Raw genomic sequence first — 27,230 nt, 5'->3', positions numbered from 1 at the left:
AGGAGCTAGCTGGGTTCTGGAGTGGTCAGACCTCGGAAGGATCAGTTCTCTGGATGTAACTTATAAATTATAAGTTCAACCTCTTTCATCTTGACCACTGTGAAGTTAAGAGTCTCACCAATTGTGCACGATATATAAATCCTTCATTATAAGTTATAATGAAGGATTTATATATCGTGCACAATTGGTGAGACTCTTAACTTCACAGTGGTCAAGATGAAAGAGGTTGAGGTTGTTAAGAAGTTTAGAAAAACCTGGATGTTCAGTGGCATCAATCATTGATTAAATTCTCCCAAAACACTAATTTAGCATGAGAAAATGATAATTTGCTTAATATTTCTAGCAATGCCACTAGAGAGCAAATAGATTTCTGTGGGATGCTACGGATCAAAAGTAACTGTGAGGAGAGGATATAACTGCATAGAAAGGCCTCAATAGGTTAGAAGTTTGGAGTGGTAAGGGACAAACTATCAGCGGCTTCTTTAAATGACACACGCAGCTGGACACCACAATGACCTTTGCAGTCATGACATAATATGTTGTAAGTCTTCTATTACGGTGCAGCAGTGTGAATGCAGGCTTCTATGATAAAGGTGATGTCTCAGCTATGGTCAAGTAAAATGACTAAAATTCCCATTTATATTTGTGATGGATCATGAATTAATGAGTATGTTTTTAACAACAGCATCAGAGGAGCTCCACTGCAGGTGCCATAATAAATAGCCAGAAGACATGTTTCGTGAATTGAAGGTAGCTTTTTGTTCAGGGAATCTTTAATATGTTCTAATTTTACAGAACCAGAATGTAAGCGCCAGTGACACATGTCACAGCGGTATCACATAAGAATTGTAAACCAGGTTTGAAGTTGCGAGTGCTACAACTGTGGTCACTAAGACAACTACCTTGACTATGATGACAAAACAAAGGATCAGTGTCACATTAACATTACCTTTGCTTGTGCTGGATCCTGGACCATACTCAACCGATTAAATGATTCACTGCATTCCCTCAGGCCAGTTGTTGATGTTACGCTAATGGCTGTGGCTTTTCAATCAATCAATGAAAACTTTATTCGGATCATTGCAATCCATAAAAGTACAAGAAAAAGACAAAACATTTATAAAATCATGTAATTAGACACTAAAATACTGTTTTGCACATGAAGAGTAAACCATATTACTTTAGGACATTGTTAACCGGGCACGAACCACCGTTTTTAAGAAAGAGCTCACGCGAAAGACAAGTTCATCGTCATCCAGGGACAAAATCATTGAAAATGCAAGTTCCAGGCTAAGTGGCTTTAGTTTTTTAAAATACGGAGATAAAAACCTTTTAATGTACTTCATGTAACATTTACAAAAAAATAAGAAATGTAAAATTGTTTGCCTACTCTGGGAGTCACAAGGGCAGGGCTCAACACATTGGTCGTTAAAATTCCATAAAGGAAAGCTAAGTGCATATTTAATAGTGCCTGCCCTGAGGCGAAATATAAGGCCACGCTCCCAATGGCTCAACGGGAGGGTTAGATGATGTTACGCTAATGGCTGTGGCTTTTATATTTGTGTAGGTTTGTGGTAAAACATGTTCTTTTTTTTAACTTCAGGACTTTTCATACCATATGTACGAAAAAGGATTGGTGACTGTCACGCCAGTTGTTAACAGATGATTTTGCCGCTCTCCAATGTGAACAGAGTAGTTTATAGGCCCAAGTTTGAACAGAAAGAATAAGGGCCTACTTTTGACCAGGACGATTTCGCAATTCCTAAATGTGTTAAAAATTGAGATTCAAAGTCGAAAAACCTTAAGAGGTAAACTATATGCTGGTGGCGGAACTTCCCCATTATATATTGTGTTACTGAGCATCAGCACCCTCAAGACATCGTGATTATTAGTTACCACACAATCCACGTGTATCACCCATGACTCACTAAGGATGCAGTGAGTCGAGACATATTACGTGCTGCCACATCCGGACCTCGGTCAACTTAAGAAATCTTCCTTTCTGGTGCTGTGTAATTTCGCAAATAGATGGAGTTTGGACATACTGGCTCTGCTGGGAGTAGCAGGTGATTGGCAGGAGACAGGCTCTAGCAGACCCGAGGCTCGTTTATCTGCTTCATTTGTATTTGTGTCAGTAGGGAAGCGACCCAACATGCAACCTTTAACTCTTTTGGGCTGTCAACAGGTTTCTGTACACAGCAATGGACTGGATCAAATCTTATCTAACAAACACAACTCAAGTGATCTCACTTCCTCCTTTTCGCTCAGAGTTCAAAACAGTAGAGCATGGTGTATTTATCTATTTCCTCTGATGTTACTTAATCGATCCTATGTTATCAGCTTTGTAAACTAGGCTGATGACACCCAGCTGATCCTCTCACTAGGCAATGACAGACAAGTCTTATTAGAAGCATTTCACAACTGCATAAGGGAGGTGGTGAAGTGACTTACTAACAACTCATTAACGTTTAATGGAGACAAAACAGAGTTTTTATGCTGTTCAGCCTCCAAACTTCGAGATATACTCCCTGATAATTTCTGGCCATTGACAAATAAGTGCAAAAAGAACTATTGATGGACAGAATGCAGAACAATGTCATACATTCACCCCAGTACAGAGATCTGGGCCTAAATCCATTGTTTTTTGGCTCACCATGCCATTCCAGTTTGGACCCAGCCATATGCAAATCAGTCTTGACCCTGTGCCTCATGGGAACAGTCCAGCCCGAACTGCCAGGCCAGGTCCTCCCTGGACTGGAAACAAGCATCCTAGGACCGGTTTCGGGGTTTCACCCCTCTTCAGCCAGGATAGCTTGATTCCAGTGGCATGGAGAGCACAGGACTCACGTCTGAGCATACCCGTCCCACTCGGGGTGACAAATGCAAAAAGAACTATTGATGGACAGAATGAAGAACAATGTCATACATTCACCCCAGTACAGAGATCTGGGCCTAAATCCATCGTTTTTTTGCTCACCATGCCATTCCATTGACAAATAAGAGCACCCAGAAACGTCTCAGTCGGCACGTAATCTTGAAGTATATTTTGATAATAAACTCTCTATGGAGACTCATGTAAATAAGACAGCAGTGGGAGGACGGCGTACCATGTAAAGGGGATTTATTCTTTTGGATATTGGAACCCTCACACAGCCATCAGGATATCGTGAATCACGTACCCTTCAGGATGTAATGTAACATCATCGGGCTGCTCCTACGTCGAGTCGGCTGGTGCAATACCCGACGGGCTCTTGTTTAGAGAGCACTCTTGTGGAGATCTTTATATCCAAGATAGCCGATAGTTGAAGTGGGAGTTTGGGGCTCTTTGATAATGTAGATGAATAGACAATGGTTGTTTATTAAAATAAGGGAGGGATGAGACACTGCAGTCACCTCCCAGTCCTGGTAGTGCGGGGTAGGTCTACGGGCGACACGGACTCGGCGTGTCTAACGCAAGGAACTCCTTGCGTAGCCTACCAGGAACTGCAGTGTCTTATCCTATGGAGTATATAGGGTAGACCGAGCCGCAGGTAAAATACCAGCTGTATATGAGAATGCTTTTTGTTAATCATGCAACTCAGTCTGTATATATATGTAGATAGATTCCTTTTTTAGGTCCTGAAGAATCGCATGAGTACACCTCATTTGTAGCGAGAAACATGTTGACCACGATGAGGCAGTGTAGACAACCCAGAACATTGACCTGAGTTACTAACACTTTACCTCACAATTTTAATTAGGTGAGGAGGCATCATAATAAAACTGTTGAGATAGCACTCCCTCCCCTATTATCAAAGAGCCCCATACTCACACTTCAACTATCGGCTATCTTGGATATAAAGATCTCCACAAGAGTGCTCTCTAAACAAGAGCCCGTCGGGTATTGCACCAGCCGACTCGACGTAGGAGCAGCACGATGATGTTACATTACATCCTGAAGGGTACGTGATTCACGATATCCTGATGGCTGTGTGAGGGTTCCAATATCCAAAAGAATAAATCCCCTTTACATGGTACGCCGTCCTCTACCTCCCCCCCCCTACCTTTAGGAACAGCTTTGTCACTTTCATGTTGTATACTTCGGGCATACTTAGCTGGACCTCTCTCTCTCAAAAGCCCATTTGGCCCCCCCTTCTTTGTTGATTCAATAAGACAGCAGCAACATGTTTTGCACTGCGCCGTAACCTAAGAAACATTGTACCAATGCTGCCACAGCCAGCAAGAGCATTAGTAGTTCAAAGCACTGTCTTAAGTAGACATGACTGCTGTAACGCCCTGCTATTAGGAGCACCGACTATCCAATAAAGAGACTGAGCAGAGTGAAAGCTGCAAGAATGGCACTAAATAAACCAAGATTTGCCTCTTCGTCTGGAACCATGAAGGGCCTTCTCTGGCTTCCTGTAATGGGAAGAATTGCATTCAAGTCATTCTGCATGGTTTTTAAGGCAATGCAGGAGACAGGACCCATACAGAGGAAATTCAAACATACCATCAAGAAATGTACGCTCCTTCTCTGGGAATCTCCAATGCATACTGAAGAGTGAGATTTGGAGGGTGGACTTTTTTAGTGAGGCCAGCACAGCTAAGGAACAAATTATCAGGCCCGCTGAGAGCCAGCAATGACCGCCTTCCATTTAGAAAAGTTCTTAAATCCTGGCTGTTTCTCATATAACTGGTCCTCACTGAAGAAAGCCATGTCTAGACATAGTATCTAACTTGACTTGTTTTCTACTCTAATGAGGTCAGCGCCAGGATACCTTTGAGTTGAAAGTTGCGCTCTAATAATGTTAATTATTAATAATATTGAGCATGGCAGGTTTGAGAATGTGCAACATTGCAGCTCAAATTTACAGAGTCCACTGGCAAAATCGAAAAAACACTTGTAAGAAAATGGATAATGAGAAATGGAAATGAACACAATCAATCACACACAATCACAACGGGACAAAACAGAAAGTTTAGTGAGCGATTCCGGTCCATTCGTAATCGTGACAAAGTGTAAATTCCTTAAATCCAAGGAATCGGCAGGATAAAATAAAAAAAATGATAATTACTTTCCAAGCACTGCGGACCTGGTATGAAACACTGGGCAATCCGCATTTGGGCTAAACATTGGGAAAAAGACAGAGGAACCGCAAACGGAGCAGAGCCCAAGAAAGTTTGGGAAGCAAGCACGAGTACGTGGAAGACGCTACTCGCGAAACTAAAACTCCCGTCGCGAGTTGGCATGCTTCCTCGGAGCTTACACGGCTCTGGGCAGTCGTTTAAGCGATTGGCGGCGCAGAACAGGTGTGCCACCCGCACGCACCGCGCTCCCATGCCCAAGCCCTTAAGACCCCTGAGAGGAAATCCCACCGGGGGTTCACTTATCTCTGTAACTGAGAGGCCAGGCGGCCGCCAGCACCCATCTTTCAGCAGGGAGACCTGGCATCTGGCAGCCTGTCCAAGCTGCTGCTCGAGGCTTGGCTTTCAGCCCCATAGGCAGTGCAGGGGCTGGCTGGGTAGTGAGCGGGGCAGACCCGCTGCGACAACCGTGCCCTGCACAGCCTGACTTGCACTGCCCTGTACGACGACCCGGGGGAAGCTATGGAGGCCACAGGCGAGGTTCAGGCAATAACATTTGACTGGCTCCTCACGGTTCGCGCCAATGGGAACAGGAAGACGGGGCACGAGGTGCACACGGTTGGCATCACTACAACATCTTCTTCACGCCAAGTCCATGGTAAGAAGGCTGGCAACACCTGTCCGTGCTACTGTGTGTGTTCAAGGGTAGTTAGGCAGGATGTCCAGAAGCGCGTTAAACGTAGGGTGACCACCTGGCATGATGGCAAATTCAGGACCGTTAGTGTAAAAATTCAGGACAAAGGGTCAACATTATGTACAAAAATTCAGGACAGGAGGTCAAAATTCAGGACAAAAGGTACGTTTTACAGACACATCAGAGGAGGTTGTGCAATAGTATATAAGTAAGTAAATAGACAACCACTTAAGCACAAGTTAAAATACGTTTATATTAGGTAGAGGCAATTGTGCACTTCATGGTTTTTCAGTGTGCGCGCATCTTTGAGCAAATGTGCAGGTCTTTTTGTGGTAACAAAATCGCCCCCACCCCACCTTTCCAGCCTCCCAGGGAAACGCCTGATGCCTGGTCCAGCCAGGCCACCTTGCTACCACCCTCCAATGGTGCCCCTCATCTTCACAAAAACCCTCTCTAATGTGTATTTAATTTCTTTTATAGTGCTACTCATCCCAAGTAAGTAGGACAGGGTGTCGGAGTGCGTTACATCACACACATATTATATAGAGACAATGACTCATATAAATGTGAAAGTCAATGTATAGGAAATGTTACTTGAGATAATGGGGGTTACAAGGTGTAATCATTCTTTCATCCATCATTCAATCTTTCACCATTCATTCTGTCCTTCCATCTGTGTGCCCATCCATATCAATATTCAACCATTTGCAAATCTATCCTTCCATCCATCGATCATTCCACTCATCTATCCCTCCATCCACCCTTTCACTCATCCATCCCTCCATTCATCCTTTCACCCTATCCATCCTTACACTCATCCATCCACTCTTCGACTCATCCATCCATTCACTCATTCATACAACCATTTAACCTTTCACCCATCCAGCCATCCTTTCACTTACTCATTCATCCACCCAGTCACTCTTCCTTCCACCCATTCACCCTTTCAGTCATCCATCCATCCATCCTCCCTTTCTCTCCCCATCCCCCTTTCACTTAACCACCCATCCATCCTTCCATCCACCTATCCATCTACTCATCCACTCATAAATCCACCCATTGACCCTATCACTCATCCAACCTTTCACTCATCCATCCACCCTTCCACTCTTTCACTCATCCATCCATCCTTTCTCTCATCCATCCACCTTTTTACTCCTTCACTCATCTATCCACCCTTTTGTCCACCTACCCTCCCTTTCACTCACTCATCCAGCATTAAATCCACCCTTTCACTCATCCATCATCCTTTCACTTATCAATTCATCAATCAATTCACTCTTCCATCCACTCATTCACTCGCCCATCATCCACCCTTTCACTCATCCATCCATCCACTCATCCATCCATTTACCCGTCCATCTATCCTTCCATCCACACATCCATATATTTCCCTTCTCTCATGCATCCGTCCACTCACTCATCTGTCCATCCTTTCTCTCATTATCCATCCATTCACCCTTTCATTCATCCATTCACCCATTCACCCTTTCACTAATCCATCCAGCCATCCACCCATCCCTTCACTTGCTCACCTTTTCACATTTAGGTGCCGATCACGATCCGGTAAAAAAATTCCCCGTACGACTCGTATCCGGTCTTTTTACCGTACGAATCGCACAAGTGCCGTACAAACTGCCAATTACGATTCGCATGGTAAAAAGTCCATACGAATCGCATTGGGAAGTATTCCCCACACGTCCTCGGGTCGGAAAATGTGTCCGACACGTCCACGGACGATTTACCGTACAAATGTGAAAAGTGAAGTCCGACCGAGGAATTACGATCCATCCCGTGCGTCCGATGTTACAACCGTATGGAAAAAAAAACGTCCGCACCGAACTCCCATAGCAACCATGGAGATATGTGCCCGCATACGCGCTGACCCCCCCCCAGCCCCCGTACGTACGCGCCGACCCCCCCAGCCCCCATACGTACGCGCCAACCCCCCCCAGCCCCCGTATGTTCGAGTCGTACCCCCCCGTGTATGTACACCCATGTACGTGTCGAACCCCCGTGTATGTACACCCGTGTACGTTCGAGTCGTACCCCCCCATGTATGTACACCCGTGTACGTGTCGAACCCCCCGTGTATGTACACCCGTGTACGTGTCGAACCACCCCGTGTATGTACACCCGTGTACGTTCGAGTCGTACCCCCACCCGTGTATGTACACCCGTGTACGTGTCGAACCCCCCATGTATGTACACCCGTGTACGTTCGAGTCGTACCACCACCCGTGTATGTACGGTGCGTACCCCCAGCGCTACGCGCTGGGGGTACGCACCGTACATACACGGGTGGGGGTACGACTCGAACGTACACGGATGTACATACACGGGGGGGTTCGACACGTACACGGGTGTAAATACACGGGGGGTTCGACACGTATACGGGTGTACATACACGGGGGGTATGACTCGAACATACACGGGTGTACATACACGGGGGGTTCGACACGTACACGGGTGTACATACACGGGGGGTACGTCTCGAACGTATGGGGGCTGGGGGGGTCGGCGCGTACGTACGGGGGCTGGGGGGGGTACGGCGCGTACCGGGCCACCTACTCTGGTCGTTTCGTGACGTACTTCGCTTTTCCGGCACTTTTTTGGTGCCGTGAAAATATTGCCGTCCGGACTGCTGTCGGTTCGAATCGTGGTTCCTGGGTCGTGAAACGCTGCCTGACAGCGTCCCGACGTCACGTCGCAGCATTCCCGGAGCACATTTGTATTTATATTTTCGTCGGTCGGTGTTTTTTACGATTCGTACGGAAATGGTGTTTCCGTGCGAATCATAATTCCATGTTTGTGAAGTTTTACGACCGGGTACGAGTCGGACGGAGAAAACGCTCCGACCGACGGTTCGTACCCGGTTTTTGCCGGATCGTAATCGGCACCTAAATATGAGATAAGCCTTTGTCTGCAGAGTTGCAGACAGAAGAGGCCCATCAAGGACTTCACCTCTGCTGTAGTTCCTAAAGCAAGGGGTGGGGCGGGGGAGGGCTCACTATGCCCCTGTACATAGGAAATCTGAAAAAGTGGATGTCATGGGTCATGCATGATGCACAGTGCCACTGTGACATGGTGTTTTTTCCAGGGCTTTAAGTGGGATGAAAAAACTGGGGGGGTCTCTCAAAAGGGGGTGCTTAATGTAATTAAGGGCATGGCTTAAAACACCTAAGCTAAAAATCTGTGCTCAGCATAGTGTTCCAACGACTGGTAATTTGCTGCTTCTTTCATTGCATCCAACAACAAGTAGTGTTACACCTACAAGCCAGACTATTGGCTTTGTCAATGGGTGTCACTTGCATAAAATAAAAAAGCAGCAACCATGGCTTTGTTGAATATAACACTGAAAATGAGTCCGTTTTAAAATGATGAGACTGTGAAAGACCCATAACCCTTTTTTATTTTTAACTTGTTATACCGCCTTCTTTTCATGAACTGGATTATAACCTAGCAGCATGGGCGTTTTTGTACGTTGTTTCCACCTGACTGAATGCCCTGCCCTAGACCGAGGCTGCAAACGGCCCAATGCATGCAGTAAGAGCACAGACTGTCCCATTGTCATTCTGTATGTGGCAATCAGCTGCAGACAGAATGACAATGGGCGGATGAGGCTGCTCTTGCGCTCACAGGATGAGTGCGAGGCGGCCCCCATCAGGGAGCTCAGGCTTCTGGCAGGGGAACAGTGATGTTCCCCAATGCCCAAAATTACAGACAAAAGGCGTCCGTAAAAGGGTTTGTCACGGGCGTGAGATCCAAATTACGGACGGTCTGTGAAATTTACGGACGGTTGGTCACCCTAGTTAAATGCCACTGATGTTTCTAGAGTAAAACATGGTGCTTTCGATGAGTCGTATGTAACTACATGCGTAGTTTCGGTCTAGTCCCTTCAGTGCCGGCTCTAAGGCAGTGCGATTGGTGCCATCGCACCGGGCTCTGACTTGGGGTGAGGGCGTCATTTTTGCAAGTATATTATCATGTTAGAAGCACCTGCTGCCCCGTTCCTGGCCTCTAGCAATTTACAGGCATCAATTAAAATGTCAAGATAACTCTTGTGAGGGAAACAGCCTTTTTAATGCAACCGTTACATCGCATGCGATTGCATTGCATGCCGTTGCAACGCAAAAGGTGTGCAGCAGTGGGTAGAAGGTGTTGGATTTAACTCCAACACCTTTCCTACTGTTGCACACACTGAAGTTGGAATAGAAAATTAATCTATTCCAACTTCCAGCGCTCCCCCGACAGAAAGTTGGGGTAAAGTTTTGCGTTGCAACAGCATGCGATGTAATCGCATGTGTTGTAACGTCGCATATACCTCTTGTGATTAATCGTCTTCCTGGAAAGAGACCGGAGGTTTGTCTAGTTTAAGTTTTGACTCATCCTAAGGTAGCACAGATGGTTAAAATGCCTGCTGCTAAGAACGTGTACTATGCAGATAACAAAGTGCATATAATGTAAATAGGTCAGTGGGTTACTGCTTCTGTAAGAGAGCTTCTTTTGTTATTTTCAGTTTATAAATCAAAATCCTAATATAGCAGATTGAGCTATTAACTGTCATCAAAGAGCTGCATGCAAACTGCAAGGTATATGTTAGGGCTATGTGTTGTTTTTGCCCAGTCTTTCATCATCCTAACCTTGTGAAAAGGGTTCATTTGGGTAGAAAACAATTCTTAATATTTAAGAGAACCCCTAACAATGATGTTACATTTTAAATTCTGAATTTGTGCTTTTCCAGATTACGGACTCTTAAACTATATCGCCTACCAGTATCGATGACATGTCACTCCTACACTACACCTTGTAGTCCTGTCTTATGTAACATTTGCTATACACTGATTTACACACGCATGATTGATTGTCTCTTTGTAATGTGTGTGTGAGGTAAAGTGCCCTGACACCTTACACTGGTATGAGTGGTGCTATAAAACTAAATGAATCTGAGAGACAGTGGTTATGGAGACTTGAGGGGCACTGTTAAAGGGTGGAGGTAAGGGAATCTGTGGCAGGGGGGGTTAAAAGCCGGCCCGAGTCCCTTATAACTAAAGTGATGGCCTGACTCCATTTCATCCACACAACAAACCCCAGTCTTGCTCTTTTCTTTGACAATTTGATGCATTTTGGGTTCTGTAGTCTCGGTGTGCCTCACACACACTTGATAGCAATGATTCTTAAGTGCACAGCCCATGATTGTAATCACAGTGTCCTGGCACGATTGTGAAGTAGCCACCTTGCACAAGAAATAACTCATGCTTACTCTGAGTTACAAGATGTAATAAGAGGACAGCCTTTCATTTTGTAGGATTTGTCATATAGTGCCTATTTTCAGTTGTTGGGTGCTGTAATTTGTTGGTGCAGGTCATTTTTTAAGACCACACCAGCTCTGAGTCTTCCTGAGGGACAAGACTCCTACCATTTCTTAGTGCCCCTCTTTGTTCTTTTAAATAAAGTCTAAAAAGAACGCCCCATGTGAAGAGGCAGCATAAGAGACTCTGCAATCTCATTGTTGGCACCATATGCCCTGAACACCTCCCATTCAATTCCGTCTAGAAAGCAATCATCAGATCTGGCTTGACAGTGCAGCTGCCTGTTACCTGTTGCTACCAATTCTTTTTCAGTATTCTTCAACCTTTTCTGTAATAAGAGCTACTTATGCTCACTGGAAATCAACCTATCCTGCTAATATGAATTCAACCAAGTAAAAGCTTCTAATTTAGTAGACTGGGCTGCACACAGGAGAGCTGCTTACAGGCAGCAGGAGAGTTACCACTAGCTCCCAAGCTATTTACTGGGGAAATATATTTTGAAAATATACAAAGAGTGGACTTTGTCACTGTCAGGAGGAGTATTTCTCTCTCAATTCAAACTATTGACTGTGTGGTGTATCATGCCACATCTTACGGGATAATTCCATATCCCAAGGGACAATTTTACATCTCAAAATTCCCCTGGATCATCACACAAATGTTTTATCTGGTAGATATATAGTATGTAGAAAGTAGTCATCTATAAATAACATTAGAACTTTGGAATGTTGAAAGAATTGTTGAAGACAACGAGGTAGCTCAGGGCTAGCAGTGGCTGGTATATGCCTTCTGCTCCAGCATTCCAATCTCTGATTTTCTATTTCTCCCTTTTTAATAGAACACTCTACCCTCAGTGAGTGAAATGTTCTAATAGCATTATAGTCCTTCTGAGGGCTTATGCCTCGTTGTAGGCCCTGGCATGCGCCTCCGGCCTATAACTCAGGTTCCTGGCCTTTAACAATTCTACAGTAAGCTTTCTTAGAGCAAACACATGATCAACACAACCGGTGGTGTGAAAAAGTTTGTTGGCAATGAGTGTGCTCTGAATTCCCAAGCTTACAGATGTTTTGACAGTGCAGCCAACTCAAGTGAAGATTTAAAGGTAACCTTTGACTAATGTAATGTTTTTATGTGTTCCAGTTGGTTTTGTGGGCATAGGAATACATGTACAGCAGCATATGGATATTCTGTAGCACTGTAGTTTGCTGTTGGGGTGTATACCGGTTTGTAAACCCAACATATAGGCCCAAGCTGCAGGTTAGAGGCTAGAACAAGGAATTGGGTCTTTAACAAAAAGTATAGCCTGAGGCAGAAGGACTATAATTTTAGAACTTTCCACCCACTGAAGGTAAAGTGCACTAAATTAAAAAGGGAGAAACAGCAAAACAAACTGTGGAATGTTGGCGCCGAACACATCCCAGCCACAATTGGCCCTGAGCCACTCAATTGCCTTCAATGGTGCTCTCAATAATACTCCATATCTTTGTAAATATGGACAATTTCTGCCCTCCCCATTTCACGCAACGCGTGCTGTGTAGCAACATTGCTTGCTGCCCTGCATTGCGCGAATGGTTAGCAAATATGCCCCCTTGTTTCTAATTTTAGGATATTCTGTCATTATTAATTTACTTAAATAATTCGCTAGTTTCAAGTCACCACTGTAAACTAGATGCATTCTGAGTGTTACAGTCTGGCTTCCCAATAAAACCAACAGAATACATGTAATAAAGTTTCATTTGTTAGAAAAAGAAAAACCCATATCTGAAACCTCTGTTTTGGGACACAAACCCTTACTGTTATCCTAGCTCAGAACAATGTCTGTTATTGTGAGAGAAAAAAAATCACACCTTATTTACATTCCTAAGTGCGGCAACGGACAATTCTGAAGAGAGATGTTGCATTTTTGATGAGTGTCATTTAAAATCCTTTGTAAACCAGTTCTTATCAAGGTTATAAGAGTTAAAGGATACAGTATGAATGTACAGATCTCCAACTTCAAGTATGGGTGATTCTCACTTAAATATATTAATACATATTTAAAGAAATCATTGTAATCACTTAAATATATTAATACATATTTAAATAAATCATTGTAAAAAATGTAGAGACGCTGTAGATGTCCTTTGCCAGGGTCAGTACCATCTCTTAAGAATGGCTAAAGACAAAAATATCTCATCAAGTGTTGGTTGGTTTGATTTCAAAGTGTGTGTAGTAGTGACTCTTGCACTGTGTGCTTTGTGAGATGGCTGGAAGTACAGCCCCTACTTTGGAGCGCAGTGTCACTTATGCGCTGCACTGTTTCTAATAGTACATGGAAATCACCCATATTCTAAAATCAGTGAATTTACTCATATCTGTTCTAGGAATGGTTGTTTACATGTTTTTTTTATTTCCACCCAGGTCAGAAAGGAAGTTTCATTGTGCAAAATGTTGCAAGTGTTGAAATACTGCAAGAAAATACAAATGTTCCTTTGTAGGTCAAAGCCTACCAGACAGCACAGCTGTATGGTTTGCTAAGTACATCTTGTGGAAACTCGGAAAGCTTCCCTGGGAATACATTCCACCCATTATATACTATTGGCTTTGTGGATTGTAACTCACATTTGCTTGCTTTCTATTTGCTGGCTCTATTTGTTTTAGACTCTCCAGCTTGAGTTTGTCCCTTCTGTTGCCAAAACCCTACTTACCGAATTCATCCACCTGTGCGCGATTTCTGTAAACAGGCCTTCAAAACTTGTTCTTATCTCGTCATATTTGCTGTGCATTCAAAGACAGAGGTCCAATGTCAGTTTCTGTCTTCTAGGGAGCTTAGTGTTTACTTTTCTTGATCTGACTTCGAAGTGTGAGGATTTATGTGGCAATGATGCTGGCTGTTGGGGGTGTGCTTGAGGAAGGCTATACAATGTTATTGTTTGTTAGCACACAATAAAATGTAATCTCTGTACATGAATAGTACGGATATCTCAGAATATGTCAGAATTAGAAAAGCACAAATGAAGCACAATATTTGGTAATTTTGAAGTGTTGTGGGAACAAATATTTTAATGCTATCAAAGCAAATCATTACACTGGGTGATGACATTTCCACACATTATCATTTGTGCTCTGCATACTTTTATAAGTAAAACTGTAAGTCAGTGCACATGTAATGGTCATTTCAATTGATGATCAATCAATCAGGATTCATAAAGTGCGGTTAATTACACAATAAGGTATCCAGGCGCTTACAGGTCATGGAGGCTTATTCGAACAGCCAGGTCTTGAAGGCCATTCGGAATTCCGTAAGTCAGTTGATGGTCTGGAGGTGCATGGGGAGGCTGTTTCAGGTCTTTGCTGCGATGTGGGAGAAGGAGCATCCTCCACTTCTGCTTCAGTAGATGCGGGGAGTATGGGCAATTGAAAGAGAGGCGTAGCATAAGCTTCTCGGGGGTGGTGGAAGTTCAGGCGGTAGTTAATGAATGCGGGCCCTTGGTTGTGCAGAGCCTTGTGTGCGTGGATCAGCAGCTTGAATTGACATCTCTTCTGTATGGGGAATCAGTGGAGTTGCCTGAGGGAGGGCGTGATGTGGTTTCGTCAGGGAAGGCCGAGGATGAGTCTGACTGCAGTGTTCTGCATAGCCTGAAGTCTCTTTAGGAGGTGTGCAGGGATTCCTATGTAGAGGGTGTTGCAGTAGTCCAGTCGGCTGGAGATGAGGGCCTGCGTCACGATGCGTCTCGTGTGTAGGGCTAGTGACTTTATGTAGCATGTGCAGAGTGAGGATGCAGGCGGAGGAGATGGCGTTGATCTGTGATTTTATGGTGAGCTTGTTCTCAATGATGATTCTGAGTTTTCTGGCATGGTCGGAGGGAGTGGGTGCGGGTTCTAAGTCTGATGGCCACCAGGAGTTGTTCCTCGTTTTGTTGTTGTTGCCAAAGATCAGTACTTCAGTCTTGTCTGCATTCAGCTGCAGTCAGTTGTTCTTCATCCAGTCGGTGACGCTTGTCATACATCTGTGCAATCTGGTTCTGGTGGTGTTGAGGTTGTTGGTGAGTAAGATAATGAGTTGGGTGTCGTCTTATAAGAAATTATGTTGAGACTGTGGGATCAATATAGGCGTTGAAGAGCGTGGGGCTAAGGGATGAGCCCTGGTGGACACCGTAGGTGATCTCCTTGGGTTCAGAGGTGAAAGGTGGGAGGTAGATCCTCTGGGTTCTTCTGGTGAGGAAGGAGGTGATCCATCTGAGCGCGTCCCCTTTGATGCCGATCTGGTGGAGTCTTTCGATTAGCACGTGGTGAGATACGGTATTGAAGGTGTTGAGAGGTCGAGGAGGATCAAAGCTGCTGTTTCTCCTCAGTCGAGGTGGGTTTGGATGTCGGAGGCTGCGATCAAGGTGGTTTTGGTGCTGGGGTTCCTGCGTAACCCGGATTAGGGGGCATCTAGTAGCTGGTTTTGCTCCAGGTGTGTCATGAGTTGATTGTTGAGGATCTTTACTAGTACCTTTGCTGGGAATGGGAGCAGGGAGATTTGCCTTTAGTTTTTGTGTTTGCTGGGGTCGGCAGAGGGTTTTTTGAATGGGGTCTGACTACGGTGTATTTCCAGGCATCTGGAAATGTTGCGTTGGTGGTAGAGGAGTTGAGTAGGGTGGTGAGTTCCTGACCAATCCTCTGGTTTCTGAGGTTGAAGATGTGGTGCGGGCATGGGTCTGTGGGAGCTCCAGAGTGGATGGATTTCATGGTGGTGTCCTGGGTGGGAAGGATCTTCCAGGTGGTCAGTGTGTGGTTCTTGTTGGTTACAGTGGTGGCATATCTGTCGAGGAAATCCCTAGGTGTGGGTTGGGGTTCTAAGTTTTTTGTATATGGTTGAGATCTTGTTGTTAAAGAAGTGGGCGAGGTTGTCGCACAGCTCCTGTGAGGGTATGATGTTGTTTTTGCTGGCAGCCGGGTCGGAGAAATCCTTGTCGATGTTGAAAAGTTTCTTGGTGTGGGCGCTGGCTTCAAAGCATGCAGCAAGGGCTGTCTTGCCTGGTAACACAATGGATGTGTCTGTTATGGTAGTACACTACCACACCATGCAAACTTCACTTTACACCAATCCACTCTGCTCTGCACCACTCCACATTACTGTGGTCTACTCTGCACCAGGCCACACTCTACGACTCTCTACTACAAGCCACTCCACACTGTGTCCCTTCACTCTACTCTGCACCACTCCACTCTACACCACTTCATTCTACGCCTCTCTAGTATACACCATTCTTCCCCACACTACTCTACTATGCACCACTGTACTCTTCGCCGTTGCACCCTACCCTGCTCCACGCCACTCTACTCTATGTCACTCTGATCTACTATACTGCACTCTAAATGCCACTGCACTCTACGCCAATATTCTCTAACTGTACCAGTCCAGTGTATGCCTGTACACTCTACACCAATCCATTCCATGCCACTCTAATCCACTCTGCATCATTTTACTCTACACCACCGTACTCTACCATGCACCACTCAACTCTACTCTGAAACAATCTACTCTACGCCCTTGAACTCAGGGCCACCACACTTAGCGCCAACCACTCAGCACCACTGCAGTTGGTGCCACTCCACTCTGCACCACTCCATTCCACACTACTCTGCGCCACCCCACTCTACATCACTGCACTCTATTCTGCACCACTGCATTCTACTCTGCACCTCTGCAGCCTGTGCCAATGCATTGTACACCACTTTACTCAAAGCCAATGCACTATACGCCACTGCACTCTACACCAGTCTACTCTACACCAATACACTCTACGCCACTATACTCTACAACACTTTATGCCACAGGGCTAAACACCACTGCACTCTAAACCAGTGTACTCTGTCACTGCATTCTACGCCACTCTTTTCTAATCTACACCGCTGTACTCTATGCCACTGCTCCCTATGCCACTCTACTTTGCACGACTCTACACCAATGTGCCACTCTACTATACATCAGTGCATTCTACAACATTCTATTCTGGAACACTGCACTCCCTGTCACTGAACTCTATGGCACGCTGCTCTATGCCACTGCACTCTATTCCAGTGGGGTCTACTCTGCACCATTCTACACTACACCACTCTACGCCAATACACTCTATGCCACTACACTCTGCATCACTACAATCTACAACACTGCACTCTGCCCTGCACCACTCTACTCTACTCTGCACTCCATGCTATGCCAATTCACTTTATGCCACACTACTCTGCAGCACTGCACTCTCTGCCACTCTTCTCTACACCAGTGCACTCTATGCCACTGCACTTTACTCTGTGTCACTCTACTCTACACCAATGTACTGTACGCCACTACACTCTATGCCACTCTACTCTCCATCGCTTCACTGTACACCACTACACTCTATGCCAATCCACTCTGCACAACTCTAAGCTACTCTGCACCACTGCACTCTATGACACTACACTCTACGCCACTGCACCTACACCAAAAATACTCTGAAACAATCTACTCTACACTACTCTATTCCACTCTAGTGCCATTCCACTCTACGCCACTGAAATCTATCCTTTGCAACTCTACACCACTCTATGCCGCTGCGCTCTATGCCACTGCTCCCTACGCCATTGCACTCTACATCACTTTACTCAAAACCAATACACTCTATGCCACTGCACTCTTTGCTACTCAACTCTACACCACTGCACTCTACAACACTCTACACAGCAACACTGTGCTCTCTGCCACTCTACTCTGCACCACTGCACTCCACTGAAAAGCATGTTAGATCCACTCACAAGAGCACTGCAGGGTGGGAATTCTTGAGAGGAGGCGGTCTTCATTTGGATTAACTGCCGATCTCCGAAGTGTTGTGGCGGAGGCGGCTCTCCTCTGAAAGACGTCAGCGCTCAATGTCTTTAGGAGAGCGTCTCTTCTTTAACTGCAGAGCTCTAGATCTCAAAGACGAGATGTGTCAAAAGGAGACAGCTCTTCACCTGGAGCGAAAGAGCCCTCTCGCCGCCATCTTTGCATGAACCTGCACAGCCTGAGCCTCCTTTTGACTCCAGGGTAGTGGAAACAGGGCAGGCCGCGTTGCTGATTTTCATTTGCACAGTGAACAGAGGTTCACAAAGGCTGCAGAACCCTCTTTCTGGTGCCTAAATAAATTGTCTAATTGATACAGCTCTTCCTGGGAATACCCCCCAACATGCCACGGGAGCAGGATCTCCACCTCATTCTCTGAGTGTTGCCACACCCGCACCTCACTCAGACACATCGTATGCTTGTTCTAAGAGTGTGACAATCACAAGTCACTGCCAACTATCCTGAGGCTCAGTGTGCCAGGGACACAATCACTGCCGATGCCAATGCTGTACCTGTGCAGTATGTCAGTGAAGCCTGGATAACGCCGTTTCAGTAAACAAAAGCCAAAATAATTTCTACTACCAAGAGGCAGAGGGAGGTAAGAAAGCATAGCATACAAGAAGATGCTCTGCGTGCAAGAGGATACAAAGGAGGAGGGAGGAAAGTGATTGGTGGAAGAGGTGCAAGCTTCCTTTGCACACACTGAACATCTCAGCACAGGCAGCCACTGCGCATACTTCCCCCAATAACATAAATACTAGGCACCAATGAATGCAGGTTTCCTTTGAAATGACACAACCGGTGTAGCGTAAGCATTTTAAGAGCATCTCAAACAGACACACTGATCGGGTACCACGTGGACATCATCAGTTCAAGACTCACTCCTTTGCAAGCACAGAGATGTGCATGGGTGTATGTATTTGCATTGTCTGTATGCACGGGTGACTATGTCTGTAGACATAGTAACTAGATACCTGTATGGTTATTGGTCTGTGAGAATAAAGAAGTCTGTCACTGCCTTTCTTTGCATGAATGTATGCACGTGTCCCCCTGTGTCTGTGCGTGGGTGGCAACAGCCACAATCTACTCCCTTTCTTAAGGCTTTTTAAGGCATGGCAACAAAATAGTTTGGTTTCTGTGCCCATAAGACAATTTCTCGACACATTTACTGGCCGTTCAGAGGTGCACGGCTCAAATGCATTTAACCGACTTCAACCTTCCTGCCAGAAGAGTGCCTGACCTGTGATTGACATGGAGCCAACTCTTCCGACTTGCTATATATGCTTCAAGTCCATTCCTAAATAAAGAGTCACATTTTCTGGTCAACGAAAAGCAGAGTAGCTCACCTGAACAACTGTAAAAGGGAGGTTCTACATTCATCATCTTCATCATCATCAGAAAAACTTGATTCGTTTATATCTCAGATAATCATGAAAATGTATACAAAAACAGACATTAAAATCACTTAAAGTGCATCAGGCACGTGCAACAATTAATCAAACTTAGAATACTGACAACGAGCTAACGACCCGGCATACTTCATCATCAGTTAAAAATCGTGGAAACTGCAAAGCAGATTAATAGCTTTTAAGATGTCGCGACTTTAAGGGCGGGATAAAAACCTTTTAGAATATAAAACATAAAATGTAATTTAAAAATGCATAGCATACTGGCTCAAGGAAAAACATAACAAAGAGCCAAGAATACCTGTTCTAAATCTAAACAACAAGGCCCACAACCCATTGGGCAATCTCGCCTACAAGGTAAGGCTCAATGCATGGAGTAGTCTTAAGCACTAAATACCATCTAGTGCTAGATTTCCTAAACTCTCTGTTACATTTGAAACAATCCTTGATGATCCTGCGAGTAAGAGATGCATTCTCATTCATCTATACAGACATCCAAAGTAGCAAAGGGGCTACCTTCATAGAATCCTCAATGTACTTAAGACCCAGTTCCTCATGGCATGCATAATGAGAGCTGCTTAGTGGAATTGATAGTAATATTTACTTGTAAGTCCCTAGTAAAGTAGTACTCTGTGTATCCAGGGCCTGTAAATCAAATGTCCCTAGCGGTCCTGCAGCACTGGTTGTGCCACCCACTTAAGTAGCCCTTTGAATTATGCCTCATGCCTGCCATTGCAGCCTGTATGTGCAGTTTTAAACTGTCATTTCAACCTGGCAAAATAAAAAAAATTCCAGGCCCAAACCTCCCTTTTTATTACATATAAGTCACGCCTAAGGTAGGCCTTGGACTGCACTGAGGGCAAGATGCAGTGTATTTAAAAGTTGGACATGTACTTTTAAGCTTTACATGTCCTGGTAGTGAAAACGTCTTAAAGTTGTTTTTCACTAATGCAAGGCCTACCTCTCCCATAGGATAACATTGGAGTTGTCTTATTACATCTAATAAGAGATAGCTCCCAAATGGAAACAGGTAACCAGCTCATATCTGGATTCTTTGGAATTGTAATGAAAAAACGTATCTTATGGTAAAGTTGGATTTTAAAATACAATTTAGAAAATGCCTCTTTTAGAAAGTTGGCATTTTCATGCCTTAGCCATTTAGTGCCTTCAGCCTATTTCAGGCTCACATGACTGGGTGAAGCGGACAGTTGGGCTTTGTGTATTCCTCCTAGATAGCCACACACAATAGTGAACTGAGGTGTGCCTGCTGTAGTTATTTGAGACGAAAACCAACTCAACTCCACACAGAAAAGGAATTTTTCCTTCAAAGAAATTACCGATAGTCTTAAATAGCCACATTCCACTGCAACAAGTTCTCCTTCCAGGACGGGTGAGGACGTGTTAGGCTTGAACGACAGGGGCTAACACTTACCAATCGGATCAATGCCCCTGCCTTATCTGATACCTGTGAGGCAGAAGCGTCAAGTAATAAAAAGTATTTATCACTTACAAGGGCTCTTTTACATAAAACAGAGTGAGGGGCCAATGCACTATTTTTATATTTTGAACACACTCTTTTGTAATGTTTTTTCTCTCCAATACCTTCAGTAGTTAGGTATGGAGCGCTGGTGCCTAGGTGGAATGCTATGTTGGTGTCCATTTATTTCTCCTTTAGGGCGGACCTCAGTTTGCAGCAGTTTGCTGCAGAACATTTGAAGTCAAACCACCTTGGAGAATGGTGCCTAATACAGACACCTGGTGTCAATAGAAAACTGTGAATAGCAACACATAAATCCTCATAAGCAGATAATATACCATCACCCCCTTCCGTTGCAGATAAACATTTTAAAGTCACCAAAAGTTTCGACTTGACCAAAACTCCAAAAGAACATTTGGGTTCTGAATTTTCCATACAATATGTAGATTATATTGTGTGGAACAAAGGCAATCACATGCCTTGAAAGGGCCAGACCTTCTTACAGAGGGAGTCTGCAAAACCGCTGTCAATGGATTATGAATTATGATCAACATAATTCAAATTTAGGATATCACATGAAGTCGAACCACACAAAAGGCGCCTGGAAAGAAATATGTAATTAATAACTGTTGCATAGACCATACCAAAAAAGTTGGAATATAAGGTTCCCATAAATCGTGTCTTTCATGGATGTTAACCAAATCGAAGTCAGCAATATATCTCTGTTGTTGTTGCAAAGTCTAACTGCCTCTATAGGTGAAGAAGTATACACATAATATATTGTATTAACATATAGAGTCAGCTTAGAATTAAAGTCTTCACATACTATCCTATTAGGAGCACTAGAAGGTAGCCTCTGTGAAATAGGCATAGTCTCCATAAAGGTAAACAAATCATGTTAATTCTTATCATTGGAATGAGTAAATTCATTATTATAAAAATTAATAAACTAAAATGTGAACTTCTTCACACATTCAACGTAAAAAGCTTGAATCCCCATGTGATCAACAGGTATCTTGCTGATACTCATGTGAAGTGCATACTTAAACTACATTGTAAGCCCCCCCCCCACTAGCCCTGCCATAGTTACCCTTAGTTGCAGGGACTGAGAAACAAGTATAGCGATCACAAAAAATATCAGCAACAGACCAAGGGGCATATTTACAAGAACTTAACGCCACTGTAGCGTAAATTTTTTGACGTTGCAGTGGCTTTTTTTATCACCTTATTTACAAGTTGCCACTGACTCCAGTTAGCGGCTTATTTCTAGCATTAACACAAATTTTTCCTAGCGCCACTTCTGTTAGCGTAATTTACCAAAAATGAGATGCAAGGTGGGCACTCCAGTGTAAAAATTCCTGCAAAACACACAACACAATATTTACAAGGATTTCCTTGTACGTCGCTAAAGAAAAAAAACTACCGCTAAGTTTAATTAGAGGCAGTTTTTTAACGTCAGAAAATACCTGGTCTTAAAAATGATGCATCCCCTCTTGGGGCCTCATTTAAGAGGTTTTGGTGCTGGTCAGCACTGCAGGAAGCCTTGCTGTGCTGTCCTGCGACCAAACAAAGGGCAGAAATAGGCCCTTTCGATAAGATAGGGCGCATTCCTGTATTTTTCCCCTACATTGGCGCACAATGGCTGGCACCAATGAAGGCTCCCTTGCAATATGGTCCAAGGGTTCCCTCGTTGCAGATCTGATTGATGTTGTGCAGGAAGGGACACCTTCCTGCACTAAATCAATCAATCCAATCGATTTCCTCTTCCTATGTGTGCTGCAGAATGCTGCACACAGGAAAATGAAAAAAAGAGGAGAAATGAAAACATTCATCCTCGTCGCGCCTCCCAAACCCCACCCTTGAGGTGGTGTTAGATTCTGACGCATTCCCAAGTTTCTGGTTTCTCATAAATTCGGGAATGCTTCATATTACATGGGTTTTGCATGGGAACACCCACAGCAACACCAATGGAACGCCCCTTTCACGCAGCTTCATGTGTGAAAAGGGCACATATTTACAAGGCGATGAAAACAATGGCTTTATGTGGCCTTGTAAACATGCTGTGGCACATTGCGCCACCCGAATGTAAAAAAAGTGACATTCGAGCGACGCAAAATTGCTGCTACATAATGAGGCCCTTGGATAATAGAAGAACTCCCACAATTCGTCCCTGGCAAAGTAAACAACACCGTGGACCTCCTGAAATTGCAGCTAGTAGCACCAAGGAGACCACCACCACCACCCCTGTCATACGTCACTCACCTGTAGAACTGCTTTGTTCCCGTTGGGTGATGAATGGACCTGATCCCCTTTAAGTGCTGACCTCGGTAGACCGGAACATCAGCAACAGGAGGCTGGAGACTGGGAGCCGCAGAAAGCCAGAGACTCTCCAGAGCCGTCTCTAACTGTGGAAGGAGAGAGGCACAAACAGTCAACCTTAAATTAGGTCATCTACTGCCTGAGAAGTCACATCCGAGGGCCGCCCAGACTCCACACCGGATGGCCACATTGCAGTGGAGCCATTGTCACTGGGGGAGCATTCAGGGGAAGTGTTGGGATCCTGTCTCTGAGTACAATCGCGCATTGTCGCCACCGCATGCATTGCCTTCCGCCTCTCTTTTATAACCTGCTCCAGATTGGGGGTGGCTTGTAGTTGTGGCAGTGGGCGCCTGCTCCTCCTATGCCTCCCACTATGATTGGCTCTGCGAATGACAGCTTGTTGCACAAACCCTTCACTCCCTGTCTGCAGCACCTGTTGACCAGTAGATCCCAGCCAGGTCCAGACCTGTTCAGCAGCGTCACAGAATCGCGTCTTACCATCTGAGACCACTCGCAGCCTTGCCAGGAAGAGGAGGGAGCAGATGTCGTCTGTGGCAGCGAGGAGTGCAGTCTCTGTGCTATGGTTGCTTTGGAAGCCAGGGTGGGAGGTGTACAGGATGTCGTCCACTTCTATGAACTCGGAGAGGTCGGCGTTGATTGCCTTCTCTATTACCTTGGCTGAAAAGGGGAGAAGTGAGATCGGTCTGAAGTTCTTGAGGACTGTCGGGTTTGAGGATGGCTTCTTCAGCAGAGGGTTGAAATCTGCGTGTTTCTATGCGTTGGGGAAGGTGGCAGTTTTGATAGAGCAGTTGATGGTGCAGCTGCTCTGTGGAAGATGTGGTACGGACAGGGACACCTGAGTAGATGATCTTCATGGTCTTGAGTGTGTCCTCTGTTGTGAGCGGGGTCTAGCAGAGCATGGTCTGTTGGGGTGAGGCTTGGTTGTGTACATTGGTGGCCGGCGTGGTGGCCGGATATGGGGTGCTAAAGCTGTCGTAGATCTTCCGAATCTTGTGGTGGAAGAAGGTGCCGAGTTTGTCTTGGGAGGGGGTGCATCTATTGTCTTGCTGTTGAGCCTGGCAAACTCCTTGACGATGGCGAAGAGTTCCTGACTGTTGTGTGCGTTGGTGATGATTCTGTCTTGGGAGCCATTTTCTTAGTGGTTTTCAGAAGGAGTTAGTGTGTGTTGATGGCAGATTTGAAGGTTGTGTGAGTTTATGGGGTTTTGCGTGTCTCCATCTCTTCTCGAGATGTCCGCAGGTGCGTCTGGACTCGTGGTGGGCAGGAGTGAACCAGCTGGCCTTCTTGGAGTGTTGTTTGCCTGATCTTTCTTGAGGGGTGCCAGGGTGCCGGCGCAGTTGGAGATCCATCTGAGGAGGTTGCGCGCTGCAATTTTGGCGTCCGTGGGCGTTGGCGGAGTGGTGGTCCTGAGGGAGTTGATGAGAAGTTCTTTGGGGGCGATGATGATGGCGGTGGGCATGGTGAAGGTGAGATGTACACAATGATGGTCGCTCAGGGAGAGTTCAGTGGTATGGCTGTAGTTGAAATTCCCACTGGTGGAGAAGACGAGGTCGAGCATGTGTCCGGCTATGTGGGTCGATGTGGGGGACTAGCTGCTTGAGTCCGATGTTGGCGATGTTCTCCAGGAGGGAGGTGGTATTCTGGTCACTGGGGTTGTCCAGGTGGAAGTTGAGGTCTGCGACAGGATGTAGGCAGTGGATGCAAGAGCCTGGGGTGCGATGAGGTCTATGATGGTGGCAGGGAAGGGGTGTCAGGGGCCGGGGGGCCTGTAGACGAGGGTGCCACGGAAGGTGGTGTTGGGGTTGATCCAGATCTGGTAACGGAGGTGTTCCGTGGTCACTGTTGGGTCATTAGAGCGGTGGTCAGTCGGAGTGAGCTTTTGTGGGCAATGGCAATGCCTCGTCCTGGGCGGTCGGGGTGGGCCGTGTGGGTGATTTTGTAGCCGTCGGGGGTGGCAATGTCCGGTCTGGAGCAGAGGTTGGTCCAGGTGTCCGTGAAGAAGGTGATGTCTGGAGAGGTGGCGTTGAGCAGGTCCTAGATTTCTGAGGCCTGTTTGTGGAGGGATAGCACGTTGGGGAGGATGCAGTTGAGCCAGTCAGGTGCGCTATTGGTCAGCTGGCCGGCGAGAGGAGCTGGTGTGTTGGCATGGCAGAAGGTGTGGTTACAGTTTCAGCAGGCAAAGGGTCCAAGGGTATTCTTAAGTGATGCTAGATGGCAGGTGGCATGATGTCCAGGGATGAGGGTGAGGAGTGTCCGAGAGGCTGGGTCCCTGGCACTGGGCGCAGTCCAGTCACGGACAGATGCAGATGGGCTTGCATTTGGTGCACATTTGGTGCTCCAGCGGCACACACACGGCCGCACATGGGCCACCATTAAGTAGTCCAGTGCTTAATTTGTGAAAAAATAGGTGCCGGGCCCTTGTCAGGAGACCATTGCAGCTTTCACCACCCATTGCCCTTCAGCGCTGCCAATGACAGTACCAACAGAACTGCTAGTACACTCCTTCAAGTGTAGCAGTTCAGACTATTCCAGCACCCCAATCGTATAAGAATGTGCGTGGGGGTAGGTATTAGTCATTTTTAAGATATATAGAATTGACAAACAACTGCTGTTGCGCTTGTCTTTAAATAAACAACACTACCACGTGGCAGATCATCGTAAGCACCGGTGCTGACAATTAAGTGCCGGTGTTGAGCAGTGGAAACCATCGGCTCAAATTAGGCACTGGCTGCGGGGGTGCTGGACAGCTGGGAGGCAGGAAACGCGGGAAAGGACACTGGAGGAGGGCTGGGCCACAGGAATCCAGTGGCAACGAGGGAAAGGACAGGCAAAAAGGAACTGAAAAAAAGCACAGAAAAAACAAAGCCAAATAAAGCAAGTTAGAAAAACAAAGCCTGGGGTAGAAAAGCAATGGAGAAGAGCAGAAAGAGGGACATAAACAACAGAAAAGAGGGATGGGAGGGCAGTCAAGCAGCAGAGCACCTCTGGGTGGGGGAGGGCCTTGAACTCCTGACCTCCGGGTTAGAGGAACCAGCAGCAGCAGGTGAAGGCAGCAGCAGTAGCTACCAGATGACACTGCGCTGTGAAAGGAGCAAGTCCACTAAGGGATAGCACCCCGTACACCCAAAAGCCCACTAGCAGGGTGGGAGAAAAGGCAGCACCACCCGGTCACCTCCTCCGATCTAACACTGGCAACCAGATTCCATGTTCCCCAGTGCCCCAGCGAGTAACGGCGGATCAAGCTGCGCGCCCAAGGGCCTGGGCCCTAATCGACCCCGTACCCCTGGCACCCACTGCCACCAACAGCTGATATCAGTGACTTGAGCCAGTAGCAGAGTCCCCCGCCAGTCTTGTGCGGTGTCCTCAGTGATGTGGGTCTGCCGCAGAGCAGGGATTGCTCATGACACGATATGCACCACCCACAGGCACTAGGCCTGGACCCGACATGACCCCCGGGCCTCCTTCACTCCCCGCCCCACATTCTCCCCACCTGGACATCGACACTAGGGCTCAATTCTCCCCACTGTCTCCGAATCTGTGACTCAGCCAGTAGGATCCTCAACCAGGCTTGATTTCACAAGCCTGGTACAGCAGTCACCTCCGAGTGCGCTGGGGAACCTCTTGATGCAGGTGATGCAACAGGGCCCTTTCAGGCACAAAGTCGCGGTGCTCCCACCACAACTTTGGCGCAACCCAGCGGCCTCACCCTCCACAGCATCCAGGCAGCACTACCTCCTCCGGCCTGTGTTGCAGATAGGCGCAGCCCACCATCAGCAATCTCCTCCGTGCATCCCGGTGTAGTGGTGGTGCATGTTATGCAATGCAGACCACCCCACATCGGTGCACAGGAGCGCCTCTACAGATCACAGCTCAAAGGGGCACCAGGCGGTCTTCTCACACAAGTCAGCAATGTGTCTCCATGCGACCTGCCTGACTTTGCCACCAGGTAAGGGTGATCACCGACTCCTCAATATCTACAGCCGCGGGTCACAGGCTCGTGCCTGGCACGGCCCGCCTCCAGCGTCAGGCCGCAGTAGCCCCACAGTACTGGTGACTCCCACTCTGGGTCTCAGACGCAGGCCCAGCGAGGCGTCGAGGCTCCGGGGAC

At 46.2% G+C, this 27,230-nt stretch overlaps 1 protein-coding gene across 1 annotated transcript in view; it reads left to right on the top strand.

The window, feature by feature from the left end:
- The first annotated feature begins 5,450 nt into the window (after positions 1–5,450).
- The window catches only part of KY (kyphoscoliosis peptidase), a 175,670-nt gene continuing 153,890 nt past the window's right edge, over positions 5,451–27,230 (top strand). The window contains exon 1 of the mRNA XM_085634246.1: positions 5,451–5,722. Within this exon, the coding sequence (XP_085490372.1) occupies positions 5,587–5,722 (136 nt within the window). The 5' untranslated portion in view covers positions 5,451–5,586. The remainder of the gene's footprint in view (positions 5,723–27,230) is intronic.

Source organism: Triturus cristatus, chromosome 11 (assembly GCF_964204655.1).
Source record: "Triturus cristatus chromosome 11, aTriCri1.1, whole genome shotgun sequence".
NCBI classification, from domain to species: Eukaryota; Metazoa; Chordata; class Amphibia; order Caudata; family Salamandridae; genus Triturus; species Triturus cristatus.
The sequence above is the reverse complement of the archived record's forward strand: the minus strand, read 5'-3'. Positions and strand labels throughout refer to the sequence as shown.